At 39.7% G+C, this 19,729-nt stretch overlaps 1 protein-coding gene across 1 annotated transcript; it reads left to right on the top strand.

The window, feature by feature from the left end:
- Positions 1 to 4,143: 4,143 nt before the first annotated feature.
- On the top strand, positions 4,144 to 18,095 carry PIGT (phosphatidylinositol glycan anchor biosynthesis class T). Its single transcript, XM_014054579.2, has 12 exons — positions 4,144 to 4,359; positions 5,955 to 6,132; positions 8,670 to 8,797; positions 9,609 to 9,709; positions 9,959 to 10,045; positions 11,123 to 11,210; positions 11,291 to 11,388; positions 11,663 to 11,828; positions 12,337 to 12,537; positions 14,678 to 14,843; positions 14,945 to 15,028; positions 16,641 to 18,095. Exons 1-12 carry the CDS (start codon positions 4,176 to 4,178, stop codon positions 16,891 to 16,893), a joined length of 1,734 nt encoding a protein of 577 aa, XP_013910054.2. The 5' UTR covers positions 4,144 to 4,175; the 3' UTR covers positions 16,894 to 18,095.
- Positions 18,096 to 19,729: the final 1,634 nt, after the last annotated feature.

Raw genomic sequence — 19,729 nt, 5'->3', positions numbered from 1 at the left:
CATGGACCAGATCTAGCCTGTGGAGCGCTTAGATCTTGCCCTTGGGGTTAGGGTTAGGGTTAGCTGCTTAGATCTTGCCCATGGGGCCACCCTTGGAACAGCAAAGGACCAGCCCGCAGTGGCTCTGCCAGCTCCGTTTTTGCTGGCAGAGTGCTCGGACCACCACAGGTGCCCACGATATAAGTGACATCAAGCCAAACACCCCCCACCCCCGAGATCAAATCCAACCCTCAATGAAATCAAGTTTGACACCCCTGGTGTCACACAATGTGCCATCCAGGTTATTCAAACAAAGTCTACAAAGATCCAAGTGACTACTAGACGGCAACAGACGTGGAAGCTCTATTCGAGCCTAAAAAGATTAAAAAGAGCACAACTACCTTTGCAGGATGGACCTCTGTAAAAAATAGGCTGCAGAGTAAAAAGAACATTATTGCCCTCTGCTGGGAAAAAAAAAAGTTCCTCACTGTCTTAAAATCTGAAATACTTGCAGAGAGGCTGTCTTTAATATAATGTTAACTTCTTCAAACAATACAGCTGTAGTTTATGAATGTCTATGAACTCCTTAGAGCAGTGGTCTCCAACCTTGGCAACTTTAAGACCTGTGGACTTCAACTCCCAGAGTTCCTCAGCCAGCAAAGGTCCACAGGTCTTAAAGTTGCCAAGGTTGGAGACCACTGCCTTAGAGGGACTAGAGAAAAAAATGCGGAAAAGGAAGATGTACAAATAACTTCATAGATTTAATTTCATCACTTTGTTGAGTGATGAAAGTTTAAATATATTATTTTTAGCTTTTACTGTAGTATTTCAGTAATATCTGTGGTGGGATTCAAAAAAATTTACTAGCCATTCTGTGGGCATGGCCTGCTTTCCAGCTCCATTCTCCTGTTCAGGGCAACAAAAGATCAGCTGGGAGGCAGCAGGGGCGGAGCCAGCCTATTTGCCAGTTCTCCAAAGGACTCAAAATTTTCACTACTAGTTCTCCAGAACCTGTCAGAACTGGCTGAATATCACCTCTGATTAATATACATAATTTCCTGGCCTTTTTCTGTTCAGCAATGACCAATTATCGTATCTTTTTTTTAGAAATGTCACATCAAATAGCACAGATTGGAGGAATGTGACTATTCCCATTCCATGGGAATTCATTAACTTCACAAATCCAGACCTCACTGTATTGGTTCAATAGGGTTGTTGTCTGGTGTTAATTCCTGCTTAACTGAATGTTGATTGATGGATAGGATGTGTTCTGATCTGTTTGGTTTTCTTCCTAGGTTGTTTTAATTCTTCAGACTGGGAAATCATTCTGTTTTACTGGTAAGTTTTCATGTTCTTTTGCAATAGGCAACTGGTCCTAATGCACACATTAGTATCTTTTGGGTTGTTTTCATGGTGGTATTCAAGAGGTTCTGTCCAGTTCTGGAGAACTGGCAGAAGAAATTTTGAGTAGTTTGGAGAAGTGGTAAATACCAGCTCTGACTGGCCCCGCCCCATCTATTCTCTGCCTCCTGAATCCCAGCTGATCAGGAGGGAATGGGGATTTTGCAATAACCTTTCCCTGGAGTGGGATGGGAATGGAGATTTTACAGTATCCTTCCACCAAGCCATGCCCACCAAGCCATGCCACGCAGTGGTGGGTTTCTATTTTTTTTTTACTACCGGTTTGCTCGTGTGCATGCGGCGCTTCTGCGCATGCGCTGAAGTGTCTGGGCAGATGGGCGGAGCCTCCCACTACCGCCACGACCGGTTCGCCCTATCCGGGCCAAAGTGGCAGAAACCCACCTCTGATGCCATTCCCACTAAGCCACACCCACAGAACAGTTAGTAAAAAAAATTAAATCCCACCACGGGTTCATTTCTTCTATTTTTGCCCAGCGAACAGCCTTCTATATTTTCTTCTACTTCCTTGAGTTGCAGACTGGCCTTCTTGGATATGCCCTCCCCCCCTGCCTCCACCCATTTTCACAATTCTGCATGCCTATACTTGAACTGCTTGGCAAGTCAAGGCAAACATTACCTTTTCCATCTCTTATTTGTCTGAAAACAATTTGGCCAAGCCCAGATTCCTGTCCATTAATTCTTATTAGCATTGAAATGCATGAATAAAGAAGTGGTTTTGCTTTTATCCCTCTGTCCTCATACAATAATTGTGCAATACAAAAGGGAGCCCTTCATAACCATATTTCTTCAACGCAGCCAATGCTAGATAGCTGCATGGATATGGTTTTCCTGATCCCATTCTCTCAAGCAGCAATGTTCAGAGAACTACATTTTCATATGTCCATGTTACACAGGAGTTTGTGATTATAAATTGCTATATTTGCCTTAGTGGACTACTTAAGCACAGAAATGTTTAAAATCTATTACTGTATTTAAAAAGTCAAGTGAAAACATGTGGTGTTTTTGCTATTGTTTTATATCTTTATATCTTTTGCTTATACAGAATGACATTCCAATATTCAAACTCTCCTTTCATCTCAACTTGTAGTGGCTTTATCTGAGCCCATGTAGTTTGCTCAGCTGCAAGATGGAAGTGGTTTAACTATTTTTCCAAATTCTTAGTCCGGCACAAAAGCCTAGGATTTCCTGGAGATCTCCCATCCCAAATATTAACCAGACTCCTCCCTGCTTAGATGTTTCATAATAAACATGAAGATGACTTATCTCACAATAAGCAAGACTGGCTAGGCACCCTCCTTGCTATGACTGAAATTTGGAGCAGCGGTTTTCCAACATTTTAGTCTCAGGACACTTTGGCATTCTTAAAACTGTTTAAGGACCAGAAAGAGCTTTGGTTTACCCTAATTGGGACTGGCACCTCCATCCCTAAGCAAAGTCATCATCAAAATATCAGGTGACTGCCATGCTTAGTGACAGCAGCTCTGCCAGTTCCACTGGTGTCACTAAGCAACTCACCAGCAAATTTTAAAAGAAACATCATGGGAACAGTACGTATGACCTCTTGCCATCTTCCCCATTAAGTTTGCTCACTGAAAGCCACTGGGACAGTTGCAAATGGCAATCACATTACTGAAAGATGCTGCAATGATAGTAAAATGTGTGACAGTCAGAGGTGGTATTCAGCAGGTTCTGACCAATTCTGGAGAACCGGTAGCGGAAATTTTGAGTAGTTTTGGAGAACCGGTAAATACCACCTTTATTGTCCCGTCCCCCCCCCACTCCATCTATTCTCTGCTTCCCGAGTCCCAGCTGATTGGGAGGGAATGGGGATTTTGAAGTATCCTTTCCCTGCCATGCCTACCAAGCCACGCCCACAAGAACTAGTAGTAATTTTTTTTGAATCCCACCACAGTTGACAGTTAACAGTTGACACCACAGTTGTTAGTTGCCAAGTGTCAGAAATGCAGTCACATGACTGTGGGGATACTGCAATGGTTGTGAGAAGATTGGTCATGTCGCTTTTTTACAGTACCATAAGTTCAAACTATCACTAAATGAAGGTCATTAAGTGAGGACTACTGTATGAGGGTTACAGCTGTCAATATTTACTGATTAGAAATTAAAACAAAAAAAAATGTAAAATATTTTTTTATTTCACTTCTCTGACCCCCTAAAGGGATCTTGAAAAGAGGACACACTTCAGGACACACTTGAGAACTGATGATTGACAGCAAAGTTTCCCCCAACAGGCTTGTAGCAGTTCACAAAATCAAAGTTATTTGCCATATATTGAAGATATTTTCAAAAAAATTAAAAGAATGTCACTTTGTTCTTTTTATTTGTTAAAAACATAGGGTTTTATAACAAATATATTACTTATCTTAATACCCAATGATTTAATACTATTATTTTTAAATAATTCGATAAATATTCCTCGATTGCATCCTTTTTATTTTTTTAATAAGGTAAAACATTGATAAATGTAACCCATACAAAACAAAAGCTCTTTTGGGGTCCTCCATAATTTTTAAAAGTGGGAAGTTAAGAAACACGGATTTAGAGCATTTGAGAGTTATCCTCACTCTGCGGACTCGGAATATTAAAAAAAAACAAAGGAGACACGTCGCTCTACAATTTTGTCTCTACGTTATCGGAATAAGAGGTCCTATTGGCTCCAGGGAGAAAGGGGGGCGGAGTCTTCGAAACTCGCCGGCTCTCCGTTAACCAGCTAGAGGTGGGCAGAGGCGGAGCTTCGTCTTCCTGGCGCGGCGAGAATGGAGGTGGCCGTCTCGCTGCTGGGCCTCCTGCTTTGGGCCTCGGGATCGGCGGAGAGCGCCGCCGATCCCCCTCGGGACTCCCTGCGGGAAGAGTTGGTGCTGAGTCCGCTGCCTTCCGGCGACGTGGCCGCCACGTTCCAATTCCGCACCCGCTGGGACTCGGACCTACAGCGTGGCGGCGGTAAGAGAGGAGCTGCCGCGGGGAGCCGGGAGGGTGGCAGAGCCTTTGGGAGAAGGGTGGGTGGGTGCACAGGGCAGGTGGCTACGAGCAACTGGCTCCGTTTGTGCATTCTGGGCACCCGAGGGGACGTTTTCCTGCCCTCGGGAAATCCTAGTTTGTAGGAAGAGGGAGCAGCTCGCCTGTCGGCTTCTTTCGAAAGGGATTTTAAGAAAAGCTCTCGATGCCCGTCCAGATTCTCCGCTCTCGAAATTCTCGACCAGCGGAGGGATTTAGGAATAGGAATGGAAATGGAATAGAAATGGAAATAGTAGAATAGAAATGGAATAGAATAGGAATAGAAATAGAAATAATAGAATAGAATAGGAATGGAAATGGAATAGGAATAGTAGAATAGAAATGGAATAGAATAGGAATGGAAATAGAAATAATAGTATAGGAATGGGAATGGAATAGGAATAGTAGAATAGAAATAGAATGAAATTGGAATAGAAATAGAAATAATAGAATAGAAACAGAATAGAAATAGAATGGAATAGCATAGGGAGAGGGATAAGGATTGGATTGAATTGAATTGAATTCTTTATTGGCCAAGTGTGATTGGACACACACAAAAATTGTCTGGTGCATATGCTCTCAGTATACATAAAGAAAAAATAAAATAGAATACATTCCTCAAGAATGATAAGATACAACACTTAGTGATAGTCATAGGTTACTAATAAGAAATCAAATTATACCAGGAAACAAATAAAACAATATAAACGTTAAAGATACAAGCAACATGGTTATAGTCATAAGTAGGAAGAGATAAGCTACTAGGAAGGAAGAGAAGAATAATAGTAATAGAGTCTTAGTAGGTAATATGACAGTGTTGTGGAAATTAGTTGTTAAACAGAATGATGGCATTCGGGGGTGGGGGATGGGGAAACTGTCCTTGTATCTAGTTGTTGTGGTGTGAAGTGCCCTATAGTGTTCACTCCCATTTAAAATATTGGAAGAGGTGGCCTTGCAAGCTTGGCCGCTTAGGACCATGGTTTTTATTGATCCCAGTAATTATTTCAATGTTTGAAACAGCCGAGAGCTTCCTGTTTCCCCGCAGTAGGTCGACTCCCTGTTGTAACTGGCGGCTTCTACCTAAAAAATGCCTTCTCTTCCAACTGGGCACCTTTCCCACCCTTTAGGTATGGGATAGGGTTTCTGGAGTGTGTGGTTGCAACCCCTCTGGAGGATGCCAGGTGACAGAAGGGGCTAGGGGTGAATCTATTTAATAGTCTGAACAATAGCAGCCATTGCTTTAACTGGAGGATAAATACCCCCAAAGGTATTTTTCAAAAGGCAACTGGACTTTCTTTGTTTTTCCTTGAAGACATTTTGCTTCTCATCCAAGATGCTTCTTCGGTTTGATGAGAAGTGAGGCATCTTCCAGGAAAAACAAAGTCCAAATGCCTTTTGAAAAAAAGCACCTTGACCGTGGGTGATTGAGAATCTCCATAGACATTTGCAGAAGGACAGATAAAAGGTGGGGCAGATAGGAGTGGAGGAGAAGGGATGCTATTCTCACTTTGCTTTCCCATTCCGTCTCCATTTTCTCCCAGTCTCCCATTATCGGCTGTTCCCTAAGGCTCTGGGCCAGCTTATTTCCAAATATTCAGTGCGCGAGTTACACCTCTCCCTCACTCAGGGCTTCTGGCGGACACGGAGCTGGGGACAACCCTACTTGCAAGCTCCTGCAGGTGCAGAACTTTGGGTCTGGTTCCAGGACACTGTCTCAGAGTAAGTAGGTTCACAGTCTCCATTTGTTTATGTACTTATTTGATTTACTTCTTTCCTGGGTAGGACTCCGCCAACTGATTTTTTTTTCTCAATAGAAAGCCTGTGAAGTAGGTTGAGCTAAAAGAAAGCTTCAATAAATCTAGTGAGTTATTGAACCTGGGCTTTATGGATCCTGATCTAAAGCTTTAGCCATTTGCTTTACATGGGCTGTGATAATTAAGAGCTAATATATAAAAGTGACCTCAGCCTTCCTTTTTTGCTTGGATACTTGTATTTGGTTATATATTTAAAGGCTAGTACAGAAATTATGGTTTCCATAAGTCTCCAGTCAATGGAAGCCTCTAAAAGGACCATGGTAGATTTGTCTCACCATTTACAGATATGTCTGATTGGCTTCTGTTAGTCTGACCATATGTACAGAGGATGGTGGAAAATATAATGTAATACATTCTAGAGAGCTGGGAAAGGCTTGACCCAATCGTCCATTATTCATGCCCACCATATGTGGGCATGAATTGCACATATATTAAATCATAATCAGTTTGGGGTACTTTTGGCTTATAGTGTTGTATGAATTCATCATGGGGGGGAGGGGAGTGCTACAGGTTTATAAATGATGGTTGATAGTTTGGCAGTGATATCACATGCTGATATCTTCTCTGCTTTTTCCACTAATGGTGTCTCTGATTTACTTGTGCAAATGGACAATAAAAAAAATCTGTTATTATAATTGGCTGCTGAGGGAATGGCAACCCTATAGAAGGCCTTGGCTGACTGCAGTCCTAGGAACAGCTCTCTTTTCTGCAGGTGCAGTGAGGGAGAAAGAAAAAGGAAACTTTTATTTACTACCTGCCAATATAAGGCAAACATAATGCAGTATCCTCTGGTCATATTTGGTTTTGGATTTCCATTACTTACAGTAATGTAAGTAAGTCAGCCACCAATTGTGCAAGTTCTCCCACTTAAAAAGATGAGAAAGGCCTGTAATTGACATCATAGGTAGACCTCAACTATGAGAGACAAAATGAGAAAACAAATCCAGACAATCACATTGTCTGATTTGGAAAGAATTTTTTTGCAAATTATGGTGGAAAATAAGTATTTGGTCACCTACAAACAAGCAAGATTTCTGGTTCTCACAGACCTGTAACTTCTTCTTTAAGAGGCTCCTCTGTCCTCCACTCATTACCTGTATTAATGGCACCTGTTTGAACTTGTTAGCAGTATAAAAGACACCTGTCCACAACCTCAACCAGTCACACTCCAAACTCCACTATGGTAAAGACCAAAGAGCTGTCGAAGGACACCAGAAACAGATTGATGTGAAGAAATCAACTGTGGGAGCAATAATTAGAAAATGGAAGACATACAAGACCACTGATAATCTCCCTCGATCTGGGGCTCCACGCAAGATCTCACCCCATGGGGTCAAAATGATCACAAGAACGGTGAGCAAAAATCCCAGAACCACACGGGGGAACCTAGTGAATTACCTGCAGAGAGCTGGGACTAACGTAACAAAGGCTACCATCAGTAACACACTACACCACCAGGGACTCATCCTGCAGTGCCAGACGTGTCCCCCTGTTTAAGCCAATATATGTTCGGGCCTGTCTGAAGTTTGCTAAAGAGCATTTGGATGATCCAGAAGAAGATTGGGAGAATGTCATATGGTCAGATGAAACCAAAGTAGAACTGTTTGGTAGAAACACAACTCATCGTGTTTGGAGGAAAGAGAATTCTGAGTTGCATCCAAAGAACACCATACCTACTGTGAAGCACGTGGGTGGCCACATCATGCTTTGGGGCTGTTTCTCTGCAAAGGGACCAGGACGACTGATCCGTGTACAGGAAAGAATGAATGGGGCCACATATCGTGAGATTTTGAGTGCAAACCTCCTTCCATCAGCAAGGGCATTGAAGATGAAATGTGGCTGGGTCTTTCAGCATGACAATGATCCCAAACACACTGCCCGGGCAATGAAGGAGTGGCTTCGTAAAAAGCATTTCAAGGTCCTGGAGTGGCCTAGCCAGTCTCCAGATCTCAACCCCATAGAAAACCTTTGGAGAGAGTTGAAAGTCCATGTTGCCCAGCAACAGCCTCAAAACATCACTGCTCTGGAGATCTGCATGGAGGAATGGACCAACATTTCACAAGGTTGGCAACAGTGTGTGCCAACCTTGTGAAAACTTACAGAAAACGTTTGACCTCTGTCATTGCCAACAAAGGGTATATAACAAAGTATTGAGATGAACTTTTGATATTGGCCAAATACTTATTTTCTACCATAATTTGCAAAAAAATTCTTTCCAAATCAGACAATGTGATTGTCTGGATTTGTTTTCTCATTTTGTCTCTCATAGTTGATAGGATTCTTTGCCACAAAAATAGCATTAAAATTATATGTAAATCTACAAATACAACTTAAAATTTTAAAGATGAAATTGCTTTAAATGTTTTAGCAAGTACATCTTTTAAATTTCAGATAACTCCTTCACAAACATATTACAATGCTTACTATGTTTTCTTTTTGTAGTGTTGACAAAGCTTGGAAAGATCTTAGTAACATCCTCTCAGGAATATTCTGTGCCTCTTTGAACTTCATTGATTCTACCAACACAATCATCCCAACTGCATCCTTCAAACCCCTGGGACTGGTGAATAGTGAGTTAATATTTATTCATCAAATTTATTACTTATAGATATAAAGGGTCTTATAAAACAAATTCTATGGGTATTCACCAAAGTCAATTAAAATTTAAGAGTAACATAAAAATAGTTTATTGAAAAGTGCTATTTAAAAAATCTGGGATTGGAAAAAAATCATTACAGGTACTATGATTCTGGCAATTTACAATATAGAACATTGACATTCTTTGATTTAAAATGACATGCAGCACCCCCACCCCCAACAAAAAAATGGAGCTAATAATTGTTAGAAAGCCACAAGGAACAAAAAGTGTTTTAACAGCTTTTGCAAGCCTCACTGAAAGTACTATTCAGCCTCTTTAGGAAGAGTTCTTGATTGAGTTATTGTAGTTGAGACATTTCCATTTTTCTCAAGCATTTTACAAACAGATATTGCTTTTTCAACAGTAGTTTCTCTTCTTTTCTCTCTTCATCCCCTCAATCCCCCAGGACTGATCTGAGGCATACAAGAAGTACAAGAAATCCAATCCATCAGCAACATAATAACCCACATACTATATGCTATTATAGGTGGGATGTCATTTACAGAAATAGTAAAAAAGGAAGAGGCTAAAGGTTGACTAGATTTCAGTAATAGTCAAACTGCAGATATCTTCAGTATACACTTGGAATCATGTATATATACCGGGGATAGGCATATGTCTGTAAACCTTCTCATGTAGGTGTCCCCTGCTTGGGGCTTCTGAGTGTGCTGGACTTTTAATTCCCATAATCCCTAGCAAAATCCAAGTTTGGGAAGGTTCTAATCTTTGGCTCCCTCGTTCAGTAACAGATCATCGTTTCCTACGATATGCTGTCTTGCCCCGTGAAGTTGTATGCACTGAAAATCTCACACCCTGGAAGAAGCTGTTGCCTTGCAGCTCAAAGGTGAGACGTGTGTTAGCTGCAGTAGTTCAGCCTTAAAGCAGCAGCATGTCCTTTGACCCCTGGAATTCTTTCATTCTTGTAAATATTACTTGGTTATCTGCAACATCGCTTCAGGGGTTTTGTCTCTTCTTTGATGGGTATGTGTAACTTGGAATTGTACCATAGTATCATATGTACATACAGTAATTGCATAGTTCCTAAACTTATTTTGGATTCTGCAGGAAAAAAAGGTTTCCTTTTATTTTCCAGGCTGGCCTGGCTGTTCTGCTGAAGGCTGAGAGACTGTTCCATAGCAGTTACCACTCCCAGGCTGTGCACATCCGTCCCATCTGCAGGGTGGGTTTTTGGATGTTTGGTTCATCTGTCTGCTGAAAAAGTTGAGGACAGAATGCTGAAGACTGATAATGCTGAATCTATAGTCTTACTTCCCTAATACAGTAGAAGGTGGTCCTCTTAAAACGTAGTATTTTTTTTAAAAAAAAGGGTAAATCAGTCCAAATGTTTAACTCGTTTGGCACTCTATTATCACCATCATCAACCTGATATCTTTGAAAATCACAAGAACAACACTTTGCTTGTGATCCACAGCAATTGGTATTTAGTGGCAGTTGCCTCTTAACACCTGAGGTAAAATATAACCTTCATAAGCAGGAATGACTGATAAGCCTAACATCCACAAAATTATATGCCAATTCCCTTTTAAATTTCCAAGTTGATGGTCATTGCTATATTTGCATCCTCCGGTTATGGGATTTACTGTGAACTAGATTCAGAAGAATTTGCTTTTATCTGACCTGAATCTTCCACTATCAACTTCGTTGACTGAGGAGTCTTTGGAGTTCTCTGAGCTTTGTTGTTTGCTTGCGAACATTTCATTATCTGACTAGGTAACATTATCAGTGCCATGCATTGACTGACTCAGTGATCCAAAGCTTTGCCTCAGCTATTAAGTTGGGTTTTCTTATTTGTTTTGGTGGTGTGTTTATAAGAGTTTTATTAGATGTTGGAGTGCATAGATATCAGGAGTAAAGCACTGGCTGCCATGATGGTGACTGTTTTCCAACAGCAAAAATACCACCAAGTAACATATACCCCTATTTAAATCCAGGCTGAATAAAAAACTGATTCTGAAAAATTAAAACTGGCAATGAGCAAGTTTAGCAAAAAGTTCCAAGCAGTTATATTGGGGCTCTTAAGAACCAAAAGAAGAACGTTATCCCTGTATATCTTTATGTTGGATATGAGTTCTTATATGTCTTAGGATTTCCCAATATTGTAAAATTTGTCTTGCTGGCATATTTACAAGCAGATTACTCTAGGAATTTTGGGAAGAATCTTCAGATTATTATAGTCTTTTAACATGTTGACTTTTTAAAATGTGGGTATTTTTCTCCCTTTGCCTTTTTCTTTCAGGACAAATCTTGTCTGAGCTTATCTTGGGAACTCAGGCAGATCCTCACTGTTGTCTTTGATAGTTTTGCCAGTGCCCAGGGAAAGAAAGGTAACTCAGGCTACTGTCTCTGTATTGGTACTGTTGGCTGGATTCATCTCTTAGTTGATCTTGTGTCTTTCTCTCTTCAGACTGGTCGCTCTTAAAAATTTTCTCTCGTACCCTTACTGAAGCTTGTCCTCTGGCGTCTCAAAGCAAGGTTTATGTTGATATTTCCAGCAAAACCAAGGTAACTTTTTTTGTCAACCTTGTTTGAATATAGTTGTAACATTAATAAGCTGGGCACTATTTTTTTTTAAATTTGAATAAGACTTAAAAAAAATCAGGAATTGCGAGGTGGATGCCACTGGAGAGGACAAGACTTGTTTTGTTGAGGCTTTAGACTTTTGAGTGGTTCCTTTAGGTAAAATAGGAAGGCGGTGTTGAGCATGTTTTCGCGAGGTGTGGTATGATGAGGATGTCATATGTTGGCACAAAGCAAATGAGTGTGCTTATATTCACAGGCACAAGAGTTCCTGGAGGTTTCCCCAACTCCTTTATCTGTCTATGAGGGATCAGTCCAGGGAGACAGGAGAACCTATGCAGTTTATGACCTTCTGAATCCAACACTCTTCAACACATCTCGCAACCTCAATGTGCTATTGAAATGGAAACGGCCTCAAGATAATTGTGAGTGATCAGTGATTTCCTGGCTATTTTATTAATAGCATAAATTAGACCATTGCACTGTGTCAATTAAATCTCTTAACTAGGACTAATACTTAATTAGTCCTCACACACTCCCATGGCCTATTACTTTAGAGCTTAATTTTATCCATATTTATTTTATCCATATTTCAAAATATTCTTTATTTTGAAGTGGGACAGCAGTACAAACTCTGGTAGTATTCCCAACCATCCGGGAGGAATTTCTTTAAAGAGACAATACAAAAACGCTAGAAATTCAGAGAAGTGTTCATTGTCCTCTCATATAAAAGTGTCTAAATCATCAAGCAGTGATTTGGTCACATATTATAAAACGCAGGAAACAATAGTCGTTGCTTCCAATAGGCAAACAATGGGGAAATCCTATGTAAGTTTTAAAAAATTGAGTTTTTCTTCTGAGGTATTGCTTTAGGTGTATTTCATTTGATTCAGGTGCTGAAGCTGAGTTTCTAACTTGTCTGTTTTCCTTCAGTGGGCTTGGCAGTACCGGTGCTTCATGCTCAGCGCTATGTGAGTGGTTATGGTCTCCAGACAGGAGAAATCAGCACTCTTGTGTATAACACACATCCATATCGAGCTTTCCCAGTCCTTCTGCTAGAGACTGTGCCCTGGTACCTACGGCTCTACATTCATACCTTGACCATTATTACTAAAGGAAAGGAAAATAAACCAAGTAAGATAGAAATTCACTCTAATACATGTTTCTTCTAATCCTTTTGTTTTTAGAAAGAGAAATCCTTTGGAAGAGAACAGTGGAAATGCAGAATTGTTGCTCAGTTTTTCCTTTGCTCCACAACCTATTTGTATCCATAGGTACTTGGATCTAGAGGTTTGCCCAAGATTACCATCCACTTTTAGGGATGATTGTTACAATTTTCGAAATGTTGGAAGTGATCTCTGGACTTGAAATCCACACTTGTTTAAATCACAGTTGTATATTGTTTCAAAGAGAATCTCTGACACAATTATTCTGATTCATATAAACAAAAACTATCAATGGAGCAAAGAGAGTAATGTGCAGAGCCATTATTTGGGTTTTACTTTCTGAGCCCCAGTTTAGCAATCACAGCATGTAACTATTCCATTACATATTTATTTGCATCTAGCCATAAATTTCTGATTTATAATCCCAGAACAAAGAATTAGGGTGGGTAAATTTATTCATTTCAATTGTATCAAAACTGCTGATCAAGCAGGAAGCCTCAGCAAGATTAAAGGCAAAGTTATTTATTTACAATATTTATGGTCTACCTCAGTGAATAGATGGGATGATGTACAGCAAAGTTACATATAGGAAAAAACAAAACAAAATACAATGTACAGTTATTAAAAACCTCAGTATATAACTAAAGAACCATATAAATGTCCAATCATTTAATTGCCCTAATAATCAAATATTGGTGTTCTGACAGGGTTATTTTATTAAGTCTGGTGGCACATTTTGTTCCAGACATAACTTGTATCGGATACAGGTAACTGTCCTGGTAAGGTTGAAAGTGATGCATGAGCTGAAGGGCTTCCCTGACCACAACTTTTGCTATTTAAACAAGAAGCCTCCAGCTTATAAACCACCTCCACCACTCAGCATTATTCACAGGATCAGTGTTCTTTGATTGCACTGATATCTTTTGATGACAAGCAACTCCATTTTGTTAGATCTAATCCAAGCTACCTTTCATTCAAATGGACGTAATGGCTCAGTGGCTAAGACGCTGAGTTGTCGATCAGAAAGGTTGGCAGTTCAGCAGTTTGAATCCCTAGCGCATCAAAGGCATTTAAAAATGCAAGTAGAAAAATAGGGACCACCTTTGGTGGGAAGGTAACAGCGTTCTGTGTGCCTTCGGCATTTAGTCATGCCAGCCACATGACTATGGAGACGTCTTCTGGCTCTTTGGCTTTTAAACGGAGATGAGCACTGGCCCCTAGAATTGAGAACGACTAGCACAAATGTGCGAGGGGAACCTTTACCTTACTTTCATTTGATCCAGATCACAGCATTCAGACATTGATTCAGAATTTTGACAGCATCTGCAATGCAACATTAACGTAGCAATATATAACATTAGCATTTTGATGATGCCTCAGTCCAAATTGCTGAATGACCTCCCCCAAGCAGTTTCATGTAGATATTAAACTATGTAGGTAGGGGAGAGCAACAAGTTCTGAGGCAGCCCACATTGGCATTCATAAGAGCTTGAGAACTTCCACCCGGGATTATCAGCTTGGAACCACTGATTGAGGTGGGCTTGGAAATTGTTGTAATGCTGTGCCCACAACTCCCAATGACCCAGAAGGATACTAAACCATAGTTAATGAAATTTTTAAAAATATAAAAAATAATACATGGGTGAAACAATTTGTGGTTATTAGCACAATAGAGGATATCCATTTTGACAACTACAGTAATTTGCTATATAACATGATTGCTTTGGGTTTGACCTGTATTGATTTTATCAGTATCTTTATACATTTTCTTAGGACAATTAACACATCATTTTTTAAAGAATTAAAAATAAAAATAAATTGCCTGTTACTTTGGAAATAAGCCCCACTGTATTCTGTTTGGCTTTTTAGCCAGCCATTGCAATCCTGTATTGGATTTGTTTTTTCACAAATGAATTAAGATGTTTAATCAGAATCCCAAGGATTCTGATTACGTTCCAAAGTGTTAAAGTGGAGCAGTGTGATCTGCTCTGCAAAGGTGGTGTGGAGATCATCTGGGCGTAAGCAAGAAGATTCTTCAGTGTATTTATATGAACCTCAAGGAAGGATTTTGTTTATCTGAAATGCTGATTGTATTTCTTTGGTATTAGGTTATATACATTATCAGCCAGCAAAGGACCGAAAGCGTCCCCATCTCCTGGAAATGTTGATTCAGTTACCAGCAAACTCTGTCACCAAGATCAACATCCAGTTTGAGAGAGCCTTGCTGAAGTGGACTGAATACACACCTGATCCCAACCATGGCTTTTATGTGAGGTAAATGGGGACAGTCTGTGCTCCATCCCTTTGACTTCTTGTCTGCTTCTCTTCCTGAAGGGTCTTTTAACCTTAATTTTCTTTCTTTCTCTGGTTTTTAGCCCATCTGTCTTAAGTGCCCTAGTGCCAAGCACCATTGCCATAAAAGAGGAAGATGAAGATACAAAACCACTTTTTGCTTCACTGTGAGTCCCTAAACCTTGGCAAATGAAGGAGGGTGGAAAGTGGGAAATGTGTAGAGTTGACATTGCTGCTTTATGTACTGCTATTGAACATGGGAAGCTGCTTACACCAGCTTCCATTGTTTGGCCATTTAGTCATTACCCATTCCATTCTCCCCAAGACATTTTTTGCCTATTCTTCTCAGCTCGATTAGGTATACCAGACCAGGAAGGCTAAAACTACTTTTATTGAGATTGGCTATAACAACAAAATCTTGTAACTTTGTGATTACGATCATAAAAAGTGAATAGTACCACTTTATACTGCACTAGTAAGGCCACACTTAGAATACTGTGCCCATTTCTTGTCACCATTATACAAAAGAGATGCTGAGAGCCTAGAAAGAGTGCAGAGAAGAGCAACAAAGATGCTAAGAGAAAAACAAAGATCATGTGGAGACTAAACCATACAGTGAATGGCTAAGGGAACTAGGTATGTCTAACCTAACAAAGAGAAGGCTTAGTGGGGAAGGCTTAGCCATCTTCAAATATTTGAATGGGTGTCCTAGGGAAGAGTGGATCAATTTATTCTCCATAGCACCTGAGGATAGGAGAAGTAATAGAGGACGATCCAACCCGGAATTAAGGAAAAAAGTCCTGATAGTGGAAAAAATTAATCAGTGGAACAGCTTGCCTCCTGAAGTTGTGGGTGATCCATTGCTGGAGGTTTTCAAGAAAGGATTGGATAACCATTTGTCCAGGAAGGAATAAGGATTTGGGGATTGGACTAAAAGACCCCCAAGGTCCCTTCCACACCTATGATTCTATGACTTCCAATGATGGCAATTATGACTGCAGAGATTTATCATTTGTAAGCATTGCAGTCATGGTTTGCAACTGCTTTGCTTAGTAATGGAAATTCCAGTTCCAATTTTCATTGTAAGTCAAAATCATCTACCTTTATGGAGGGTTTCAGATTGGATAAGGTTGACAGCAACAGTATGTAGTTTCTTAAGCACTTATTCCCCCCCCCCCCCTATTCTAATTGGGATCACCAGCACTTGAATTTGGAAGCCGCCTTCCATGCAACAGTACACTTGATCTGTCACTTAAGTATTTTCTTTGCTGCTGAAGCAAGATCATACTTGCAGGAGTCATTAACTTCATATAAGTGGGAATGTTATGCCCTTCATATGTGTAATTCTATTTGAATGCTAATACCATGTAAAGTAAATGTCTAATTCCTGAATGAAGCCTCATCCTAAACATTTATGGTAGTTTATGCATGCTAAAGCACTGGGCACAGCTAAAAGAACCAAAGTCTTTTGACAGAAAAAAGTTATATACTGTATATTTAATCTTCCTCAGCCAGTGGCCCTATCTCCCTCACCATAACGGATCTCAAAAGGTATGGGATCATACCCGGTTAGGAAATGGCTGGAGGACTACCTATGAATTCCAGGACTACTGGATTCCAGATAGCAAAGTTGAAATGCATGTCGGAAGAACGCAGTGATTTATCAGTTCTATAATCTGTAAAGAAAACTTCATTGGTCACCAGAAGTTGGGCTGGATTCAAAAATACCTTTATCTTCACCTCTGATTTTAAACTTCTGATTTTTTTTTTATTTCCCAGATTTCCTTCCTTTGATGGCGCCAGCTATTTTGTACGTCTCTACACTGAACCCCTCCTGGTGAATCTGCCAACACCAGATTTTAGCATGCCATATAATGTGATCTGCCTGACTTGCACTGTAGTAGCTGTGTGTTATGGCTCCTTTTACAATCTTCTGACCAGAACATTCCATGTGGAAGAACCTAAGAAGGGAGGCCTAGCCAAGCGACTGGCAAACATAATTCGTAAAATAAGAGGTGTACCACCTCTCTGAGGACAGCTGGTGCATGTACTTCTGAAAGCTTTAGGACTCTCCAGCTAAGAAATGAAGGGCCAACTTGTGAGAAGGTAGATGGTTGAAGCAGGGTACCTTTTGCAAGACTTAATTTATTTTCTTGTTACGGATTGTTATTCATGGTTATTGAATAGCTTCCTTCATTGCTGATCTCAGGACTGTAAATAAAAATGCCCAGGGGATAAGCTTACTCTCTTGAAGATGTTTACATTATCTGGAAAGACAACTTCAAATAAGCCAGAATTGCTCTTGACTTTTTATCTCCTTGATTTTGGTAAAGTAGAACCACTCCTATCTCATTAGCTAATTTACTTCAATTGCCCTGTATACATACTGAGCTTGCACCTTTTAATTGCCATTTGCAACAACTGAAGACAGAATTTTTTGAGAGCAATGCATCAACGCTGTGTTGGTGGACGTAAGAAAGAAAAAACACATAAACCAAATATTAAATACATAGATTTGTGCTTGAGGGCATTCTGCATACATATTAAATTTTGGCAAATTGCTATTTTAGAGGAAAAAACAATTTGAAGCACACTGATGCAACTATCACTGGAGAATGCAGCTTTTAGAAATCTCCATAACAGTTTGTGACTTAAGAGCATGAGCGACCTGGACAAAGAATACTTTAAAACACAACAAACCATGGTGCTGGATTAGTGATACCCACAGGATTTAGATTAAGATGATAATCTAAATTGGGAAATGAACGCTGTTTGTATGCAAACAAAAATTGTTTTAAAAGGTTTCAATGTACAAGTGGTATTAAGGTCTTCATAAAGATCATTATTTTAATCAGTCTTCCATGTACCATACTGCCTGATAGTCAAGCAAAAATTTCAGATGAGTGAACCCATAGAAATCCATGCAAGATAAGGAAATTGGTCAAGGGATAGATTAGAAAACTTACCATTTTTTATCCCATGTCCACCAATCCAATCTGAAAGATACTGTTATTTTGGTTGATGATGAAAAGCTAAGGAGAATCAGACTTGGATTGTACTTGGATGAGAGAATACCTAGTCTGTAAATTAGACTGAGAAGTTGAAAAAGCATTCTAGAAAAAGGCAGTGGAAAGCACTTTTGCTAGATTGCAAAGAAAACTGCAAGTATGTACAGTGGTGATAAAGTTTGTGCATAGCTAAAATGATTCTGATTAAAGATGCAACACCCAAAACTGCACTGTCTCATCTTTATTGACCTCTGATTTAAATATTGTTCACTGTTCATGTCCAGAAGCTGAGGGGGACTCTGTAGAGAGGAAGAAACTCACACTAAATCTGAGTCCTATGTGTTCTAAATCCTCCCAGATCTGGAGACCTTCTCACATGATCCAACACAGTGGGCATGCTCCAGGTCCCTTCTGTTAAGCAACATCCTTTGATGGAACCAAGAGACACATCATCTCTGCCATGGTGCCTTCCCTGTGGAACAGCATACACCTGTGATCCAGATGGCCTACATCTTGCTGGCCTTTTGTGAAGCACTTCCACTTGGGTGTTGGACAATGATATTAGTCTTTAAGAGATGATTAGGCAAGATACATGACAGGCCTCAGAGGCAATGAGCTTTTAGGCTGCTTTGTTTGATCCTGTTTGCTGTTTTGATCAGATATTAGCTGCCTAGAGCTGCAATTCCGGTTGGATAGCTATCTGAATTGAATCTACAAATAAATATTGAAAAATGTGATCTTTGGTCCAGAAAAAAATTAAATCTCTTCAATTTTAAAATGCATTCAGATTTTTTTATTCTTTCCAAAATAATAATCTGAAAGGCAAATTGCTAGCCATGGACTACTCTTAATGAGTTTCAAAGAAAGTTCATTACTATTATTAACAATGGATCTACTTTGTATGTTCTATAATCTAATATGAATTTACATATTTAAAACCATATAAATTTTTGCTATTACCTTGTTACAAAGGCAATTTATTTGAACATTGATTTATTCTATTTGCTGATCCTACTGCTACCACATTGGGGTTCAGATTATTGAATTTATGACTGGATCACTCTGCAAGGAGGCATATTGTCTTTTTGTTTAGTTCTCTAACAATTAGGTCATTTAAAAATGATTTAAGATACTTATATGAACAATTGAATTGAATTGAATTTATTATATTTCTATGCCACCCTTTTCCCAGAAGGGACTCAGGGCGGCTCACAACCCAAATCAGGGGGGGGGGGATAGGGGATATAAATAGGGAAAAAAAGACATAAGACAAACAATACCACAATTTAAAAAACAACTCAACAGGCACACCATTCGAGCGGGGACAGGAACAGGTCCGACTCAAGGTTGACTCAGTCTTCCAAGCTTTGTCTTTCTATTCAATTAATATTTGAAAATGGCATTTAACTATTTAATGTAATGAAATAAACCCAATTATTCCTTCCCTGGTATTTGAAATGTAGTACTTTTTTTTAAAAAAAAAGTCTTATGAAAGAGGTATAACTGCACAAAAATTGAACCTAAGAATGAGCAAGCTATACAATTTGCAAATCACAATGCTGAGTCTCAAAGCTGGTAGGCAAATCATACAAGGGCCTCCATTAGAGCTACATAAATTTGCTGGATTTCAATATGCCACAATGAGATCACAGACTTTCTTTTTGACAGTTCCCATCTAACTCAAATGCTTTCACCAGATTTTCAAGCTTAAATAAAGTACTACTAAGCACTCCCATTTCTGTGGGTGGCGAGGAAGGATGTCTGTGTAAAGACAAGATAAAACTCTTATATAGCGTGCACATATTTATTTGATAAGTAAATACAAAAACAGTCTTTCAGCCTAGCAGTCTCATTATAAGC

Source organism: Thamnophis sirtalis, unplaced genomic scaffold (genome assembly GCF_051295495.1).
Source record: "Thamnophis sirtalis isolate CommonGarterSnake01/CBP01778 unplaced genomic scaffold, rThaSir2_p1.2 scaffold_7, whole genome shotgun sequence".
Classification (NCBI taxonomy): Eukaryota; Metazoa; Chordata; class Lepidosauria; order Squamata; family Natricidae; genus Thamnophis; species Thamnophis sirtalis.
The sequence above is the reverse complement of the archived record's forward strand: the minus strand, read 5'-3'. Positions and strand labels throughout refer to the sequence as shown.

What these genes read in the sequence shown, in the direction of transcription:
- PIGT (XM_014054579.2), top strand. Translation starts at nt 4,176, where the DNA reads ATGGAGGTGGCCGTCTCGCTGCTGGGCCTCCTGCTTTGGGCCTCGGGA. An exon ending in GGACCTACAGCGTGGCGGCG is followed by an intron (nt 4,360 to 5,954) that starts GTAAGAGAGGAG and finishes ATTTTCTCCCAG; the next exon opens with TCTCCCATTATCGGCTGTTC. An exon ending in AGGAAAGGAAAATAAACCAA is followed by an intron (nt 12,538 to 14,677) that starts GTAAGATAGAAA and finishes CTTTGGTATTAG; the next exon opens with GTTATATACATTATCAGCCA.